At 40.0% G+C, this 16891-nt stretch overlaps 2 protein-coding genes across 18 annotated transcripts in view; one reads left to right on the top strand and one right to left on the bottom strand.

Annotated features, from left to right (window-relative positions):
• Window positions 1-108: 108 nt before the first annotated feature.
• On the top strand, window positions 109-4423 carry NME2 (NME/NM23 nucleoside diphosphate kinase 2). Its single transcript, XM_061391340.1, has 5 exons — window positions 109-219; window positions 594-723; window positions 1622-1723; window positions 3286-3398; window positions 4170-4423. The coding sequence occupies exons 2-5, from the start codon at window positions 598-600 to the stop codon at window positions 4285-4287; spliced, it is 459 nt and encodes a 152-aa protein (XP_061247324.1). The 5' UTR covers window positions 109-219; window positions 594-597; the 3' UTR covers window positions 4288-4423.
• Window positions 4424-8240: 3817 nt separating this feature from the next.
• MBTD1 (mbt domain containing 1) overlaps window positions 8241-16891 on the bottom strand; it is a 67930-nt gene continuing 59279 nt past the window's right edge. For 14 of the 17 annotated variants that reach the window (XM_061391329.1, XM_061391325.1, XM_061391332.1 and 11 more), the window contains one exon: window positions 13459-16130. In XM_061391329.1, coding sequence (XP_061247313.1) covers window positions 15931-16130 — 200 coding nt within the window. In that variant the 3' untranslated portion in view covers window positions 13459-15930. Of the gene's footprint in view, window positions 11441-12336; window positions 12484-13458; window positions 16131-16891 lie in introns of those variants that run through there. The other 3 variants (XM_061391335.1, XM_061391336.1, XM_061391337.1) reach the window with 2 other exon arrangements.

The following is a 16891-nucleotide window of genomic DNA, read 5'->3' as shown; positions in this document are numbered from 1 at the left end:
CTGCCCCTGAAGCCCTAGCCAGCTTCTTCCTTAAGCTCGGGGCTGGTCAGAGTCTTCCGAACGCATCCGGCCTCGCGGGTTGGGCGGCGGGTCGTCCGGGGTGTGGCTACTGCCGGCCCCTCCTCCGCGGGCTCCCAGCCGAGTCAGTCGCTCAGCTCTCGGCTCAGGTCTAGGCTTTGGCCGTCATCGCTACCCGCACCCGCGCTCACCCCCTTACCGGTAAGGCTGCGGCTGCGCTCCTTTTCTCGCTCTGGGGCACCTCCTCCCTCGCGCCGCGTCAAGCGGGTCCCGGGCCGCAGGCGTCTCCTGCGTCCCGCAAGCGTCCCCTGAGTCCCGCAAGCGTCCCCTGGGTCCCGCAGGCCTGGCTTTATCCCAAGATTCGGCCGCGTGTCCTCCGCGGCAGCTCTGGACGGCCGAGGGGCGGCGGCTGGGTGCGGGTAGGGCTTGGCTTCCAGAAAGTCACGTAGCGGCGGGCGGCTGCGGGCTGGGTCGGGCAGGCGCGGGCGCCACGTGGCCTCCCGGCCGGCGTCTGAGCCCCCTCGAGGCCTGTGTGGGCGCGGACACCGGTTTCTGATTGCACCTGCCGCCTACAGGACCATGGCCCACGCGGAGCGCACCTTTATTGCTATCAAGCCGGACGGCGTGCAGCGCGGCCTGGTGGGCGAGATCATCAAGCGTTTCGAGCAGAAGGGATTCCGCCTTGTGGCCATGAAGTTCCTTCAGGTGATGCGCCCCACTCCCTTTCCCCCGGCTGCGGCATGGTCACGGGCGGTTTTCCTTCCCCGCAGCGCCGATCCGCGTCCTTTTCTGAGTCGGAAAATCTGGCTGATCTAGGGCCCGCTAGAACTTCCTTTAGCCTCCCTCTCCAGGGCGCCTGGGGCCCGCTGACCCTTCCCCAGGCCCTGGCGGCGCGGTGTGGGCGGGCACCCTTGGAAGGTTAAGTGGAGGTAAAGTGACTCAGGTTGCCATGGGGCTGTAGGCCGCAGGAGGGCAGCAGGGAGTGGAGAAGGCCTGTGTCCTGGGCCCACGCGGGTCCACCCAGGCACAGGATGGAGGCTGCAATCCTTTTGTGCTTCAGTTTTGCAACTCTGAGATGATTGAAGTTTTAGATGGGGCTTCCCTTCCTCTGCCCTTTCCCTGCAGGCTCCCTTTGGCATAGGACAACTTTATTTTCCACATTAAATTTGGGGCACAAATCTGGACCTCAGGGGATACATATCTAAGAACTGATTTTTAAACCAAGCTTCTCAGTAAAGAGATCTTTCAGTTAACATCAGAAATGTTTAAAAGGGCATTATGAAAGGGCCAGAGGATTTGATATGACCTCTGTTTGGAATAGTTCCTTTGATTGCAGCCAACACTTAATAACCACATTCTTTTAAGGATTATAACATCTGTATTACAAGGTCATTGACATGATAGTGTGTGTTCATGATCAGAAGAATCTTTCTGCTAATAAACTGTCAGTTTCATGGTTTGGATGGGATTTTTAAAAAAACACATCTTATGAATGTGAACTTAAATACATAACCAGACTTTTAGAGAACCTACCAAGTTACTGGGGTAGGGAGGAGGTCTGAGGAGTTTAATTCCTAATTGGTACCTTCTCTTCAATGCCAAGGCCTCTGAGGAACTCCTGAAGCAGCACTACATTGACCTGAAAGACCGCCCATTCTTTCCCGGCCTGGTGAAGTACATGAACTCAGGGCCAGTTGTGGCCATGGTAAGTTTCTCATGGTGGCACCAAGTAGAAGAATAAAGCTGATAGGTAACTGGGTTTGCTCAGTGTCTTCATTTCCCTTTTTAGACATCATCTCCAGATACCCCAAATTCCTTGTTTTACAAATGCAGCCTGCTTGTGGTTAGTTTACAAAGCAACTGGGAGCTTGGGAGGAAAAAGGAAGTGAGAATCAGACATAACAGAAAGTTCTTTTCATCCTATGCTAGAAATGAAGTGGTCTATTTCTTCATGTGGCATTAATGTCCAACTGGAAATGAAGTGAATAGAAGCAGGGGGGTATAATACAGAGTCCATACAATTGTTGAGAAAGAAGACCTACTTCCTGTTCCCTGACAGTAACCTTCTTTCTGCTTTTCCCTGGAATACACTTCCCCCTTTCGTGTCAGTTTTTGCCTTGTCTTGCTCGGCCAGTCTTCTGTGATGCCCTTCCCACTGATCCCGTTCTAGTCTGGTCACTTTTTTTTACCCTTTCGTCATTACTTTTTTAGAGTTCGTGACTGCACAAGAATTCTTCAGTCTTGTTAATCTTTTTCCGTCCGACTAGGAAGTCAAGTTGGGCAGACCTTTTCTCTGTATACACTTGGGATGGAGTATGGGGTATTTTATATCAGCCCCTATTCTGGGGCCGGTTGATAATCAGGTCACTGATTGGTCTGACTGATGTGTGCTACTGTTGTTCAGTTGAAGTTGCATTCAACTCTCTGCAACCCCATGGAACGCAGCATACCAGGCTTCCCTGTCCTTCACTATCTCACGGAGTTTGTGCAAAATGTCCATTGAGTCGGGGATGCCATCCAACCATCTCATCCTCTGTCACCCCCTTCTCCTACTCTCAGTCTTTCCCAGAATCAGGGTCTTTTTCAATGAATTGGCTCTTTGCATCCTTGCATGAAAAATTGGTATCTCCAATTTTCTTAAAGAAATCTCTAGTCTTTCCATTTTTTCCTCTGTTCATTTAAGAAGGCCTTCTCATCTCTCCTTGCTGTTCTCTAGAACTCTGCATGCAGTTGGGTGCATCTTTCCTTTCGCTTCTTTTCTCAGCTATTTGTAAGGCTTCCTCAGACTGGTTGTTTGCCTTCTTGCATTTCTTTTTCATTGGGATGGTTTTGGTCACTGCCCCTTGTAGTGTTACGAACCTCTGATCACAGTTCTTCAGGAACTCTCCCTACCAGATCTGACTCCTTGATTCTATGTCATCTCCACTATATAATCGTAAGGCATTTGATTTAGGTAGTATCTGAATGGCCTAGTGGTTTTCCCTACTTTCTTCAATTTAACCTTGAATTTTGCAATAAGGAGCTCATGGTCTGAGCCACAGTCAGCTCCAGGTCTTGTTTTTGCTGACTATATGGAGTTGCTCCATCTTTGGCTGCAAAGAATCTGATTGTGGTATTGACCATCTGGTGATGTCCATATATAGAATTGTATCTTGCGTTATTGGAAAATGGTGTTTGTGATGATCAGTGTGTGCTGTTAGGTAGAGGTAAATGTTTTCAGTGGTCCTGATGGCAGAACCGATGTACTTCTTTTTCCCTACTGTCAAGGTCTGGGAGGGCCTGAATGTAGTGAAGACAGGACGAGTGATGCTTGGGGAGACCAACCCAGCAGATTCTAAGCCGGGCACCATTCGTGGTGACTTCTGCATTCAAGTTGGCAGGTAAGTTTAAGGGGCGTTATAATCACTTTTCCGCAAAGCCACTTACTTTGGGTTTAAAACATATTTTCAGCATATTACAATTTTAGAAAAACTTGAACGTTTAAATTAGGTGGTAATTATCATTGGATGAATGCTTTCTTAGTTACTTCTCTAGGCTACTTAAAATTTAACCCAAGACACTGCACAAGGGAGTTGCCATTAGGTCCTTCGTGACAACAGAAAGTGCAAAGAGTGGGGCAAGGAATGTTTTAAGTGTTGGCTCTGCCCTGTGGCACTGTGTCCAAGGGTGTGTCACTTTTAGTCTTTCTGCTTCTCTCACTTACACAAAATATTACAAAATTTTACGGAGTTATGAGATTCAAATGAAATAAAGGGAGTCTCAATAAGTGTGAATGTTTTGGTTGGGCTTTGCAAACTAATGTAACAAAATACAGCAGAAATGGCTGTTAATATTTTATATCTAGTTTGGGGTTTGGTCTAGATATTCCTGTATTTTTTAAAATATGAGAAGGAATGTTTTGTGGTGGCATGGCAATCTTGGGTACAAGCACTGTTTTGAAAACATAGAAACATAATAAAGTTGAACCAAGGGATGCTTTTGAGTTAAGTACCTTTATAGTTTTACAGTTGCTTTTAAGAGGAAATAATTTGGGGTCATCAGCTGCTTCAAGGGGCAACGGGCTAAAAAAATCTTTAGTGGCTCTTTGTTCCATCCATTAAACAGACTTTCTTGCACTTTAAAATGTGGTAACTAGTAATTATTCTCCTTAGGAACATCATTCATGGCAGTGATTCAGTAAAAAGTGCTGAGAAAGAGATCAACTTGTGGTTTAAGCCCGAAGAATTGATTGAATACAAGCCTTGTGCTTTTGACTGGATATATGAATAAGAGGTGGTCAGCATCAGTCCCTTCAGGCACCACTTCCTGTGTTCCTGGGCACAGCTCTTCATTCCACTGATATGGAAGCAGTAGGATGGATGTTTATTTCCTAAAGCATATTTACCAATAAAGCCTTTAAAAACTGCGTACAGCCTCCCGTGATTACTCATTATTAAGCTGGAAGAAGTGACTTGGTCCCCTGGCTATTGTAGTGTTATCCAGAATGAATGAATTCTGCTTGTTATGGAGAACTCACCTGACCCTTCTCAGCACCTAGTATACTTCCAGACGAGAAGGAAAGCAGCGAGGCTGAAGAGGACAAGTGCGGCACTGACTGTGTATCTGAGGACACTAATGAGATAACCAACATGGGATGCAGACATGCACATTTCTGTACAAAAATTGTTGCAACTTCGCAGGATGAAACAGACTAGTCAAGCTGTCCAGAGTTACACTCTTATTGACTGCAAACTGGGCAAGTTGAAGAAGTGGAAAATGGAAACCTAAGGATATCTGTAAGATGAGGATGATACCAAGACAATGCAGGGTTAAATGAAATAATGCATGTAGAGCTGTTTAACCTAGTGCCTGGCCCATGGCCGGTACACAAATAGTCCCTGCAATCCTACCTCCCTTCTTACTCTCTACCCTAGGGTGGGATATTTATCATGATTATTCCCTGGGCTAAAGTAGTTAAGTGGTTACAAAATCCATATTGTCTGTTTTTAAGGTTAATTTTTACTGGATTGGCAAAGTTGTAAAACGATACCAAATAGTACCTATCGTTATCATTTGGATTTTGCCTTAAACATGAGATTATAGAAATATGTGGTTTTATGAATAGCTGTCTTTGGAAAACAGTGACAGCTTTTTATGTCACTTTCACATAAAAGACTTAACATTGTGTGGTTTTTCTTTTGCCGTGGGATTCTTGGTTCCCCAATCAGGTATTGAACCCAGGCCACTGCAGTGAAAGCCCAGAATGCTAACCACTATGCCACCAGGGAATTCTCTCAACATTGTTTTTTGTGCACACTGCTATACTATAAGACAATGACAAATACGTCAATCAGTTCAGTTCAGTTGCTCAGTTGTGTCTGACTCTTTGCGACCCTATGGACTGCAGCATGCCAGGCCTCCCTGACCTTCACCAACTTCTGGAGTTTACTTAAACTCATGTCTGTTGAGTCAGTGATGCCATCCAACCATCTAAAAATCCTGTTGTCCCCTTCTCCTGCCTTCAATCTTTCCCAACATCAGGGTCTTTTCAAATAAGTCAGTTCTTTGCATCAGGCGGCCAAAGCATTGGAGTTTCAGCTTCAACATCAGTCCTTCCAATGAATATTCAGCACTGATTTCCTTTAGGATGGATGTGTTGGATCTCCTTACAGTCCAAGGGACTCCTAAGAGTCTTCTCCAACACCACTGTTCAAAAGCATCAATTCTTTGGCACTCAGCTTTCTTTATAGTCCAACTCTCACATCCATACACGACTACTGAAAAACCATAGCCTTGACTAGAAGGATCTTTGTTGGCAAAGTAATGTCTGTTTTTTAATATGCTGTCTAGGTTGGTCCTAACTTTTCTTCCAAGGATTAAGCGTCTTTTAATTTCAGGCTGCAGTCACCATCTGCAGTGATTTTGGAGCTGTTTTGAAGTCTGTCACTGTTTCCCCATCTATTTGCCATGAAGTGATGGGACCAGATACCTTGATCTTAGTTTTTTCAATGTTTAGCTTTAAGCCAACTTTTTCACTCTCCTCTTTCACTGTCATTAAGAGGCTCTTTAGTTCTTCGCTTTCTGCCATAAGGGTGGTGTCCTCTGCATATCTGAGGTTATTGATATTTCTTCCGGGAATCTTGATTCCAGCTTGTGCTTCATTCAGCCCAGCGTTTCTCATGATGTACTCTGCATGTAAGTTAAATAAGCAGGGTGACAATATACAGCCTTGACATACTCCTTTCCCTATTTAGAACCAGTCTGTTCCATGTGCAGTTCTAACTGTTGCTTCCTGACCTGCATACAGATTTCTCAAGAGGAAGGTCAGATGGTCTGGTATTCTCATCTCTTCAAGAACCTTCCAGTTTGTGGTGATCCACACAGTCAAAGGCTTTGGCATAGTCAATAAAGCAGAAGTAGATGTTTTTCTGGAACTCTCTGGCTTTTTTGATAATCCAATGGATGTTGGCAATTTGATCTCTGGTTCCTCTGCCTTTTCTAAAATGGTTCACGTACGGTTGAAAGCCTGGCTTGGCGAATTTTGAGCATTACTTACTTTACTAGCGTGTGAGTTGTGGAGAAGGCAATGGCACCCTACTCCAGTACTTTTGGCCTAGAAAATCCCACGGACCGAGGAGCCTGGTGGGCTGCAGTCCATGGGGCTGCAGAGTCGGACACGACTGAAGCAACTTAGCAGTAGCAGCAGCGTGTGAGTTGAGTGCAATTGTGCGGTAGTTTGAGCATTCTTTGGCATTGCCTTTCTTTGGGATTGGAATGAAAAACTGACCTTTTCCAGTCCTGTGGCCACTTCTGAGTTTTCCAAATATGCTGGCATCTTGAGTGCAGCACTTTCACAGCATCATATTTTAGGGTTTGAAATAGCTCAACTGGAATTCCATCACCTCCACTAGCTTTGTTTGTAGTGATGTTTCCTAAGGCCCATTTGACTTTTCATTCCAAAATGTCTGGCTCTAGGTGAGTGATCATACCATTGTGATTATCTGGGTTAGGAAGATCTTTTTTATATAGTTCTGTGTATTCTTGCCCCCTCTTCCTAATCTTCTGCTTCTGTTAGGTCCATACCATTTCTGTCCTTTATTGTGCCCATCTTTGTATGAAATGTTCCCTTGGCATCTCTAATGTTCTTGAAGAGATCTCTAGTCTTTCCCATTCTATTGTTTTCCTCTATTTCTTTGCACTGATCACTGAGGAAGGCTTTTTTAAATCTCTCCTTGCTATTCTTTGTATTCTTTAAATACATCAATAGCTTGGTATAAAAAAATGTCAGGATTCTAATTTCAAGTTAAGAATTTCAAAAAATGTTAGCATTTTCAAAATCATTTTTTAGTTTCAAATGAATTTCATGTTTATATATGCTGCATGCTTTCACTACATTTAGTAGCAATTTCACTACAATTAGTAGATCCTGAGGCAGACCTGGGATATGCATTTTAATGTGGGGGTACCCATCCCTGATCCCAAAGCACCCTGGCTGAGGTACTTGTAATTAGCAGCAGCAGTTACGTACAGGCTTATTCTGTGCCAGGGCTGTTCTAGGAATTTTTTTGTTACACGTTCAGAACTCTTCATCACTGCTGCTGGCTTACCTTATGAGAGTACAGGTTTTGTGAGGGAGGAACTGATCCAACTTTCCCTGGGGCCTTTGACTGCTTACAGAAGGCACCATGTATGTGAGAGAGCAAAAGAGACACAGATGTATAGAACAGTCTTTTGGACTCTGTGGGAGAGGGAGAGAGTGGGATGATTTGGGAGAATGGCATTGAAACATGTATAATATCATATATGAAATGAATCACTAGTCCAGGTTCGATGCATGATAATGGATGCTTGGGGCTGGTGCACTGAGACGACCCAGAGGGAGAGTACGGGGAGGGAGATGGGAGGGGGCTTCAGGATGGGGAACACATGTACACGCGTGGCGGATTCATGTTGATTTGTGGCAAAACCAATACAATATTGTAAAGTAATTAGCCCCCAATTAAAATAAATAAATTTATATTAAAAAAAAGGGACTCAAGGGACTCCCCTAGCTGTCCAGTGGTTAAGACTGCAGTTCCACTGCAGGGGGCGCAGGTTGAATCCCCGGTCCAGAAACTAGGATCCCTCCTGCCGCCAGGTGCGGCCAAAAAAACAATTACAAAGAAAAAATAAAGAAGGCATTCAATGTTTTGAATGAAAAAGGAAATTCCTCAAATAGCAAGCACATTAAAGAACTGCTCAGGTGCAACTTTACTTTAACGTTTTATTTTGTGTAAAAAAGGGCAAATTTAGTGAATTATTTTCATCTTGTACACAAAGTTATAATTTTAATGCTTTTAACACATCCATGCTGAAAATTTTCAATTTGGTAAAAATGAAAGGAACATAAATTTCTCCAAAGGAATTTTTCACGCCATTATATATACACGTCATGAGAAAGTTTCACTTTCTGAATGATCACAAGTTACCAAGAAAATAAAAGATTAAATTTGTACAGATATTGATCTATATATCAAATACATACAGAAATGATGTAAAAACCTTATGCAGTTTACTTTGACCTCTGTCCTCAAAAGATTTGCCCAGGGACAGATGCTTTTCTTTTGTATAAATGACTGTGGCTTTATTTAAAATATGAAAATCAAAGGAAGAAACCCAGTTTAATCACAGTATTTTTAAAATCCCTTCCCAATAGTAAAGGATCATTACCAAATATATAGCACCATAATACAAATATTGATGGGAGAGGGTATTCACATCACACAAAATGAATAATAATAAAAACAAACAAACACTGAAAACCCGTGTTAGTATCCATAGAAGAAGAAGTTGATAACAGCTTTAGCTTTCCTCATACACAGCAAGGAAAAAGTTAAAGAGTTTAAACCACCAAAAACCCCCAAATAATCCTAACAGAAAAAAAAAAAAAACAAGAACGAACCCAAGGTCAGCAGTATATTTGAACCGTAAGAGAACGGGGCTACTGAGTTGTACGCTTGGAGTTGTGGCTAAGACATGAATCTCCTCTGCCACCAACTCGTTTTCTGTTCTTTCGGCAGTAGGAGTGAAGAGCCTGAACAGTGAAGAGGGCTTCAGATCGAGTTTATCTGGTACAAAGTCCTTACCATCACCATGCTGGTCATGGGATTAAGACAAGAAACACTTCATAAATATTAATAATATGTGGCAAATTTGAAAACAGCCTGGCTTTGCTGTAAGGTTAGAAGCTTATAAAATCTGGCTACAAATGAGCATTTCACAGAACTAATTACCAGGCTCCAAATCAAATCCCTCCTGGTTTATTCAGTTCCCCATAGAGATCTTAAGCTCAGGGTACTGGTAAAGCACACGCTACAACTGGCTTCTGGTGCCCATAACACGGAATCGGAGTCCTGGGTTTAAATTCACTGAGCCTGAGAATAACGACTGTTGTAACCTTTGCTTTAGAAGTCTTCCAGGCTTTAAGTTCATGGGAAGATTCTTAAAAGTTGAAGATCTGGGAAGTTTATGTCACATTTACAGTAGGTCCCTCTCAGTAATGTTTAAGATAAATATCCAGTAATTTAACAGCTGAATTCACATATATTTGACACATAAGAATCAACCTGGCATTGATATGACTTGCATTTATGCCCCTAAAGAGACAGTATTAAGAAATGTTGACATGCAATTCCATACATTCTTACACTATAAAGTAACAAATTTTACTTCCAGTAGCAACTACAAAACCTTATGATATTAACCCCTCTTGCATAGAATGAGGTAAACCTGTGCATATTACCAATGCTATTATTCCCAAAAGTAGAGCAATATTTTAGAAAATAAATTGCTGGTTTTTAATGTTCTATGCATTTTAAAATTCAAACAAAAAAAATCTTACCTAATATGGTCTCCTGGGGCTTTCCATTAACATTTTTTTAAAGCATTCCATAGGCTGAAGGACTGTAGAGGTTAATCATTTTGATTAATTTCTAATTAGCCCTACCTATATTCCAGAGGAGATGGTTAATATTACCACTCTGAAGAGGCCAGGCTAATACCCAGAAGCACTTCTACAACAGATGCAATTAATTCCTGAGAGTTTAGTTTATGAACCTCACTGGTAAATGCTAAAGCTCTCTCATTCAGTCACAACTCAGTCAGAAAAATGCAGAGAGCAAACCTTTCACCAATTTACCCTTATATCCTTTTTTAAACGAAGCCATGCGAATTTAAAAATAGGGAATGTTTGAAATGGTCCAAATCAGTTATTACTGTTAAATCTGAATACAGTTAAAGACAATTTGTACATATACATATATGGAATTTTAAGAAAATTAAATTCTCTTTCAAATTAGTTTTCTAACAAATCCAGGATAGTCAAAAGCAGAGCAGGAATGATTTTGAAATCTAGACTTTTCTTGGCTTTAAACTGTTAAAATAATTTTGATTCTCTTGGTAATACAGAACACATAAGTTTTGGGGTGTAGTTATACAAGTATTATCTCACAGATGGAGAGAACTAATGAGAATTCCTTTTGTGGGATATTTTTTAGTAAGGAAAATAACATAAACTTAGGACAATATTGCATTTTCCCCAATCCCTCAACATGTAGACCGAGATCTTGTATATCTTGTCAACCATTCCAGTTTAACATTTTAGTGTTAGGATGATTTTACTCATTTTTAATTAAAAGAGAACATATAAAGTATCCAGAGTTCTTCCAGTTTCATATAGAACTCTAAATAAATTTTCACAGAATGAAACACTTCTGTACAAATATTTAAAATGGGCTGCAATAAAATGCCAACAAGCAGAATTAATTACCCTTCCATGATTTATGTGGTGATGAGCTCTCCACAGGGGGGATTCAGTTGCATATTCTGCAGCAGAGGAAGCTGGAGATGTGACTGGCCTAACTTCTAAAATCCCAAAATCTCCCAACAGGTACCAAAAAGGTTCATTAGTAATGACAGTTCGTTTGCATTTACAACAGTATCTTTCTTAAGTCATTTCCTTCAATCCTGCTACCTAAACTTTAATCTTACCAAAAAAGTTAGAATTTCAATTCTTGTTAACAATGCACATAAATCCAAACTTGGAAAATATTACAAAATTCTTTCAAAAGCTTCAAATACAACACAAAAATTGTCCATCTTTATAAATTGAAAAATTTCCCCCCAAGGCTAAAATAGTTTCCCTACCCACTTGAAAAATCTGGAACTGAAATTTTCTATGTTTAGCAAAATGTCCCAGTAGAATAGCCCCGCTGTACAGCTGGATTGATTATAAAATCAGTCCTGTGTAAAATTCTTTCCCTCCCACCCTCAGTTTCTGAGCAACCTCAAGGCTCTTGTTTGATGTAAAAGTTGGCAGAGCCATTGCTTTCCTGATCAGATGCTCCTTGGAGGAAACTATAATCCTCTCCATCTATCAACTCCTCTTTCAGCTGCAATGTAGTCACTGCAAGAAAGAGATAAATATACAAGATGTTATTAAGTCTTTCTGGAATATTCAGATTGCTTTTAATCTTCATGTTCCACCAGCTTTATAGTTAATAAGAGGCTTCTTCATGTCTTCAATAATTTTAAAACTAACTCCCCCTGAAGGAGGAGCATTTAATTACTTTTAATTTTCAAAGTATATTTGTAGTTGAGAAAAGTTTCAAAAAAGAACAACACTACAAATTGGACACTGCACAAATGAACACTGTCAATGAAATGTTGAAGATGATAGTGATCACTAATTTGACTAGAATTTTTCTCATGATTAAGTATTCACTTTTATGTCAATGCCTATATAAATGATGTATTTTTTGGAGAGTTCTGAACTATAGTAAGTAACAGAATAAATATGACTTTAATATGTTATCTCCAAGGCGTACCTTTGTTACAGATGCTTCATAAAAAAAAGATAAAATCTAATTTTAAAATAGTATTAAAATAATATAAAATATATGATCTACATATAATTTATATATTTATAAAAATAAATAATAAACCCAATAGTAAAAATATCTGTATTAAAACTAAAATCAAGAAAAACTTGTAATCATTTCAGGTAAAACAGAAATTGACATCAGCAGTGTGAAAGTCACTGGTCTAAAACAGCTAACACTTGGAATTCCCTAGTGTCCAGGGGTTAGGACTCTGCTTTCACTGCTGAGAGCATGGGTTCAATCCCTGGTTGTGTAACCAAGATCCTGCAAGCCTCGCAGTGCAGCTAAAAGAGAAACCAAAAACAAAACAGCTAACATTACCAATGGGATCACTTAATAGTACTTACTGCCTGTCCAAATTTTTATCTGAAGATCTTTTTTTTTTTTTTTTAATGAAAAGAAACAACAGTATAGGCAGTCCTCAATTTATGAACAGGTCATGTTCCAATAGGTCTTTATTTTTATAGACAAATGTTTTCCAGTTTCCATTATTTTCAGTGGGGTTTAGGTTTCTTGGTAGCCACTGAAGTCATGCTAGTCAGCATTTTTAGTGGCAGGAGGCCTCCTTCTAATGCACGGACAAGCAAGAAGAGAAAGAAAAATTTTTTTCTTGCTCGTCCTGACACCGGCCTTAGGCAAAAGTTTAGGCAGTTTAATTCTCAGATTTTCCTATCTTCTTTTATAAACATCTCTTAAGTTACCCTCAACACAATTTGCCAGTAACTTCAGATTGCCCTAAATACTTGCCCTGAAGCCCACCCTCTACTTCCTATTAGAACTCTGTGAAGAAAAATTACTTTCTTACTTTAAAAAAGATTAATTTTTTTGGATTGCACTGGGTCTCCATTGCTGCACACAGGCTTCCTCTGGTTTGGGCTTGCGGGGGCTAGTCTTTGTTGCGGTGCGTGGGCTTCTCATCGTGGTGGCTTCTGTTGCAGAGCATGGGCTCTACGTGTGCCGGCTTCAGGAGCTGTGGGACATGGGCTTAGCTGCTCTGTGGCGTGTGAAACCACATTCCCTACTTTGGCAGGGGGTTCTTATCCACTGTACACCAGGGAATTCCCTAAAAGGGCTACTTTTAAAGTCAAAATAATGATAGAAAAACACTTTGTGTCTTGATTTCAGTTATAAAATATTAGTTTCAAAAACAAGGGTCTTTGACATCTTATTTGGTAATTTAAAGAATAATCTTCTGCATTTCTCGGGTGGCACAGTGGTAGAAATCCACCTGCCAATGCAGAAGACACAGGTTCGATCTCTGGTCTGGGAAGATTCCATATGCTGTGGGCACTAAGCCTGTGTGCCACAACTACTGAGCACGTGCTCTAGAGCCAGGAGACACAGCTACTGAGCCCATGTGCTGCAATTACTGGAGCCGGTGCTCCACAATAAGAGCAGCCACCTCAGTAAGTCTGTGCACCACAGGAGAGGAGCCCCTGTTCGCCACAAGAGAAAAGCCTGTACAGCAATGAAGACACCGCGCAGCCAAGAATAAATATATAATCTTTAAAAACTACGGAAGAAAGTAAAAACAAGCATAATCTTCTGAGATATGCTAATTCATTTTATTTTGCTTTGGTAATGGTGTTAAAAAATTTAAGTCCAAAGACAGAAAAGTGAATACACTATTTCTATAATAATAGCGAAACACATACCAATCAGACTGTTAAAAGGTAAAGCAAACACGACTGACTGCTTGCTTTCTTTAAAAAATCGTTTAAAAATTACTTAATATAAAAAAATGCTTTTATGGAGGATATCAAACACAGAACAGTATCCTTCAAATCAAACCAACATGCATTAATTGCTAAGGACATTTGGACATGAAAATAAACACATGGAAAAGGAAAAAAAAAAACAAATTTCATTAAAGGTGCAGTACCCACAATAAAAGGTTGATTAAAACAATATCTTGTTATATGATGATCAGATGGCTAAATGAATGAGAAAATAATTATTGTGCTTCAAGACCAAATATGTTCCATTCAAATGGATGTTTTTGCTTTTTTTTTTTTTAATGTAAGAAAATTAAACTGAGATTCTAAAGCACATCCTGAAACTATTTGCATTTATTATTAACAACAAAGTTCTGGATTATGCTTCTACTCACGTTAATATATGGAAACAATGTTCTAAAAAACATAACTCAAGATAAACATGAAACATTCACTGAGATGTGGGATGTTTTATCTAAAGTTTCAGAGTTTTCATGGAACCTAAAATAAAGCCTGTCTGGTATCTTCACACTCATCATTTTTTCTTTACAGGCCTTATTGTGAATGAATAATGGATGAAATACAATAGACCCTGTGGCTAATGTCACTTTCTACACAAATGCATTTTCTTGGCTCTGTTTTTAAAAGGAAGTTACCTTGCTGACTCTAATCACTAACATTTCAGGACATAAACAGAAATCACACTTTTCTAGTTAGAAGTCCATAAATAGTAAACTCTTGCAAAAGCTAAACCAACTATAGTTAGGCCAGCGACACAGTCCCTACACAGTTTCACCAGAGTAAAATCACACAAAAGTCCCGCAAATGTGCCCCCAGCTCAGAAGACACACATGATAAAGTCTAGAGGAAAGGGAAGTCATCAGGAGGCCTTGTGAGCTCTACCCTGTATGTCTACTCCAAGTTCCTCGGTTTTACCAATCCTAAAAGTCAAGTTCTCTCACAAAATGTGACATACACCTTCAAAATCAGTCTAATGCATAAAACAAAACAAAACATCTAAAACGCAGTAAAAATCGAATATATCCAGAGTTCACAATATCTACAGTTAATTAAGTTATAAAAGACTTTCATAATAACAAGTACAAGAGGAAAAAAAAGTTAAAAAAGACAAACAAGGAGCTGAAATGCTCTTTTTTTTGAGATGCTCTTGATATCTGAAAGTAGCAGTCCTAATCCATTTCTTATACAAAAGAGGTACTGTAATTTTTTCTAGATATAAAGATATGAGAGTGATCTTCAGAGAAACAGACTGGGAAGGATAAAGATCACCTAATATACTGTTGAAGAAGGCAAAAGCTAAAGAACACATCCTTAAATGAAAAAAAAGAAAAGAAAAAAAAAAAAGGCTGATGACAACTTCAGGTGCAAACAGTAATAAGAAGAAAACAAAGCTAGACACTAAGTCTCATCAGGGTTTTCAACAGGGATTTGAAAGAATGCAAGGCTTTTTAAAGAACAAAAATTAGATGAAAAAATGTAGTTTACAAGCAATAGGTAAGACACATGGCAGAATATATGCCAAATTAGATACCACTTTGATGCTATCTGATCTGTACTCACGTCTAAGATTGATCATATGCAAGTGAAGATCCTCTGACATTCTATGGTAACATGTTTGTTCTCAGCAAGGACAAAGGGCAGTCTTCCTTACTCTACCAGCTTATCCTAACCAATTCAACTTGAATTAAACATTAATCACTGTACATATTTCATGTTCATACAGAAATAAATTTCACTCAAATGCAATACCAAAATTATACAGGTATTTTATTTCCAAATTCATGTTATTCAACTAAGATTGTGGTAAATGTTACTACCAGAACCAAAATTACACAGGAATACAAAACACATGTGTATTGAATGAGATGCTAATGGAATGCTATGAAGAAGAAAGCCTCATTTTTGGATCTGATTAGTCATACTGATCCCTTATTGCATATTTCTCCCTGAAGTCAAGTCACACAGAACTCTGCAATGCAAAATGTTCAACCATTTTAACAAAACCATGAAATAGTACAAGCTATTTCACAAATTCCGTAAGCTGAAATTACAGCTTTACCTGAATGTGAAGCTCATAAGTGGCTTATAACAAAATAAAAGTCCTTTCCTGATTATTCATTTTAGTGAAGTAACTACCAAGGACTAGTGGAAATGAATTTTTTAGTTGAAAGATAAAGAAAAATTTGATGAGTCAGCATCTGCCATGCGAGACCATGCTTTGTCTCCCACCACCCTAACCCAGACTTTGACCCTCTGCAGTACCTGAAGTGTTGATGTGACTAATTACCTGTTTTGAGGCTGGGACTGAACTCTTGGCTAGTGCGGGGAGGTGGGAAGGCCTCCAGGGCTGTCTGTGCTGGAAGGGTTCGATATGGAGGAGGAGTCAACTCTTCGTCACCAGAGAAGCTCCTCCGCACCCCACCTGTCATGGGCAGGCTTGACAAACTGACAGGCTTCTTCCCAACTGGCATCTTCCTCTCTAAATATCAAGTTAAACTAAAGTAAGCTTTTACTTACATGCGTGGGAAGAAAAGTGTATCATAACTAGGAAAGGTTGTATTGCAGAGGATACTGTGAAAAGAGAACCAACTATGCAAGGTTCGTATTTTTGAAAACAAGGATGTGTGTGAGAAACAAGGGTGTGTGTGTGTGTGTATGTGTGTGTGTGTGTGTTGGGGAGTGGATGATAGGGGAGATATTTCTAGTCTCTCTGAGTCTAGTAATCCTGGTTCTTGACTCTGTGGTCAATTTTAAAACAAATCAAAGCAAAATGAATGACAGAGAGCACTGAGTGTGGAGCACAACCAGCTGGCTAACTACTTTCAAGTAAAATTTTAGTTTGAGGGGGACTGAAAATCCAAGGCAGAGAGAATTTTAAAGCCCTACTTGTAGGTATTTCACTGTGCCCATATAAGCCCAAACACTGTCCTTCAGGGAGAAATCAAACAGCTTAATTAATGAATTATACAAGTGGCAGAATTTTACTGGTATGAAATATGTTTCCCTAACTTTTGGTTTATAATTCACTCTTTTAGAAAAAAATTCTTACTCTGAAAAGCAGTTCTAAAATTTAAAGATTTGTGGCCTGCAAGATCTTAAGCAATTTAATTTCTTTTGAAACAGCCTTTGGTTATAGTTTCATTAGCACACATAAGCCTTCAAAGACTTTTACAATACTTTCACCACCAACAAAAAAACACTCTAAGCTTTGCAAAGACTGAACAATCAAGCATACCACAT

Source organism: Bos javanicus, chromosome 19 (genome assembly GCF_032452875.1).
Source record: "Bos javanicus breed banteng chromosome 19, ARS-OSU_banteng_1.0, whole genome shotgun sequence".
Classification (NCBI taxonomy): Eukaryota; Metazoa; Chordata; class Mammalia; order Artiodactyla; family Bovidae; genus Bos; species Bos javanicus.
Note: the sequence above shows the minus strand (reverse complement) of the source record. Positions and strands in the feature narration are given on the sequence as shown.

What these genes read in the sequence shown, in the direction of transcription:
- NME2 (XM_061391340.1), top strand. Translation starts at nt 598, where the DNA reads ATGGCCCACGCGGAGCGCACCTTTATTGCTATCAAGCCGGACGGCGTG. An exon ending in CAGGGCCAGTTGTGGCCATG is followed by an intron (nt 1,724 to 3,285) that starts GTAAGTTTCTCA and finishes CCTACTGTCAAG; the next exon opens with GTCTGGGAGGGCCTGAATGT. An exon ending in TTCTGCATTCAAGTTGGCAG is followed by an intron (nt 3,399 to 4,169) that starts GTAAGTTTAAGG and finishes TATTCTCCTTAG; the next exon opens with GAACATCATTCATGGCAGTG.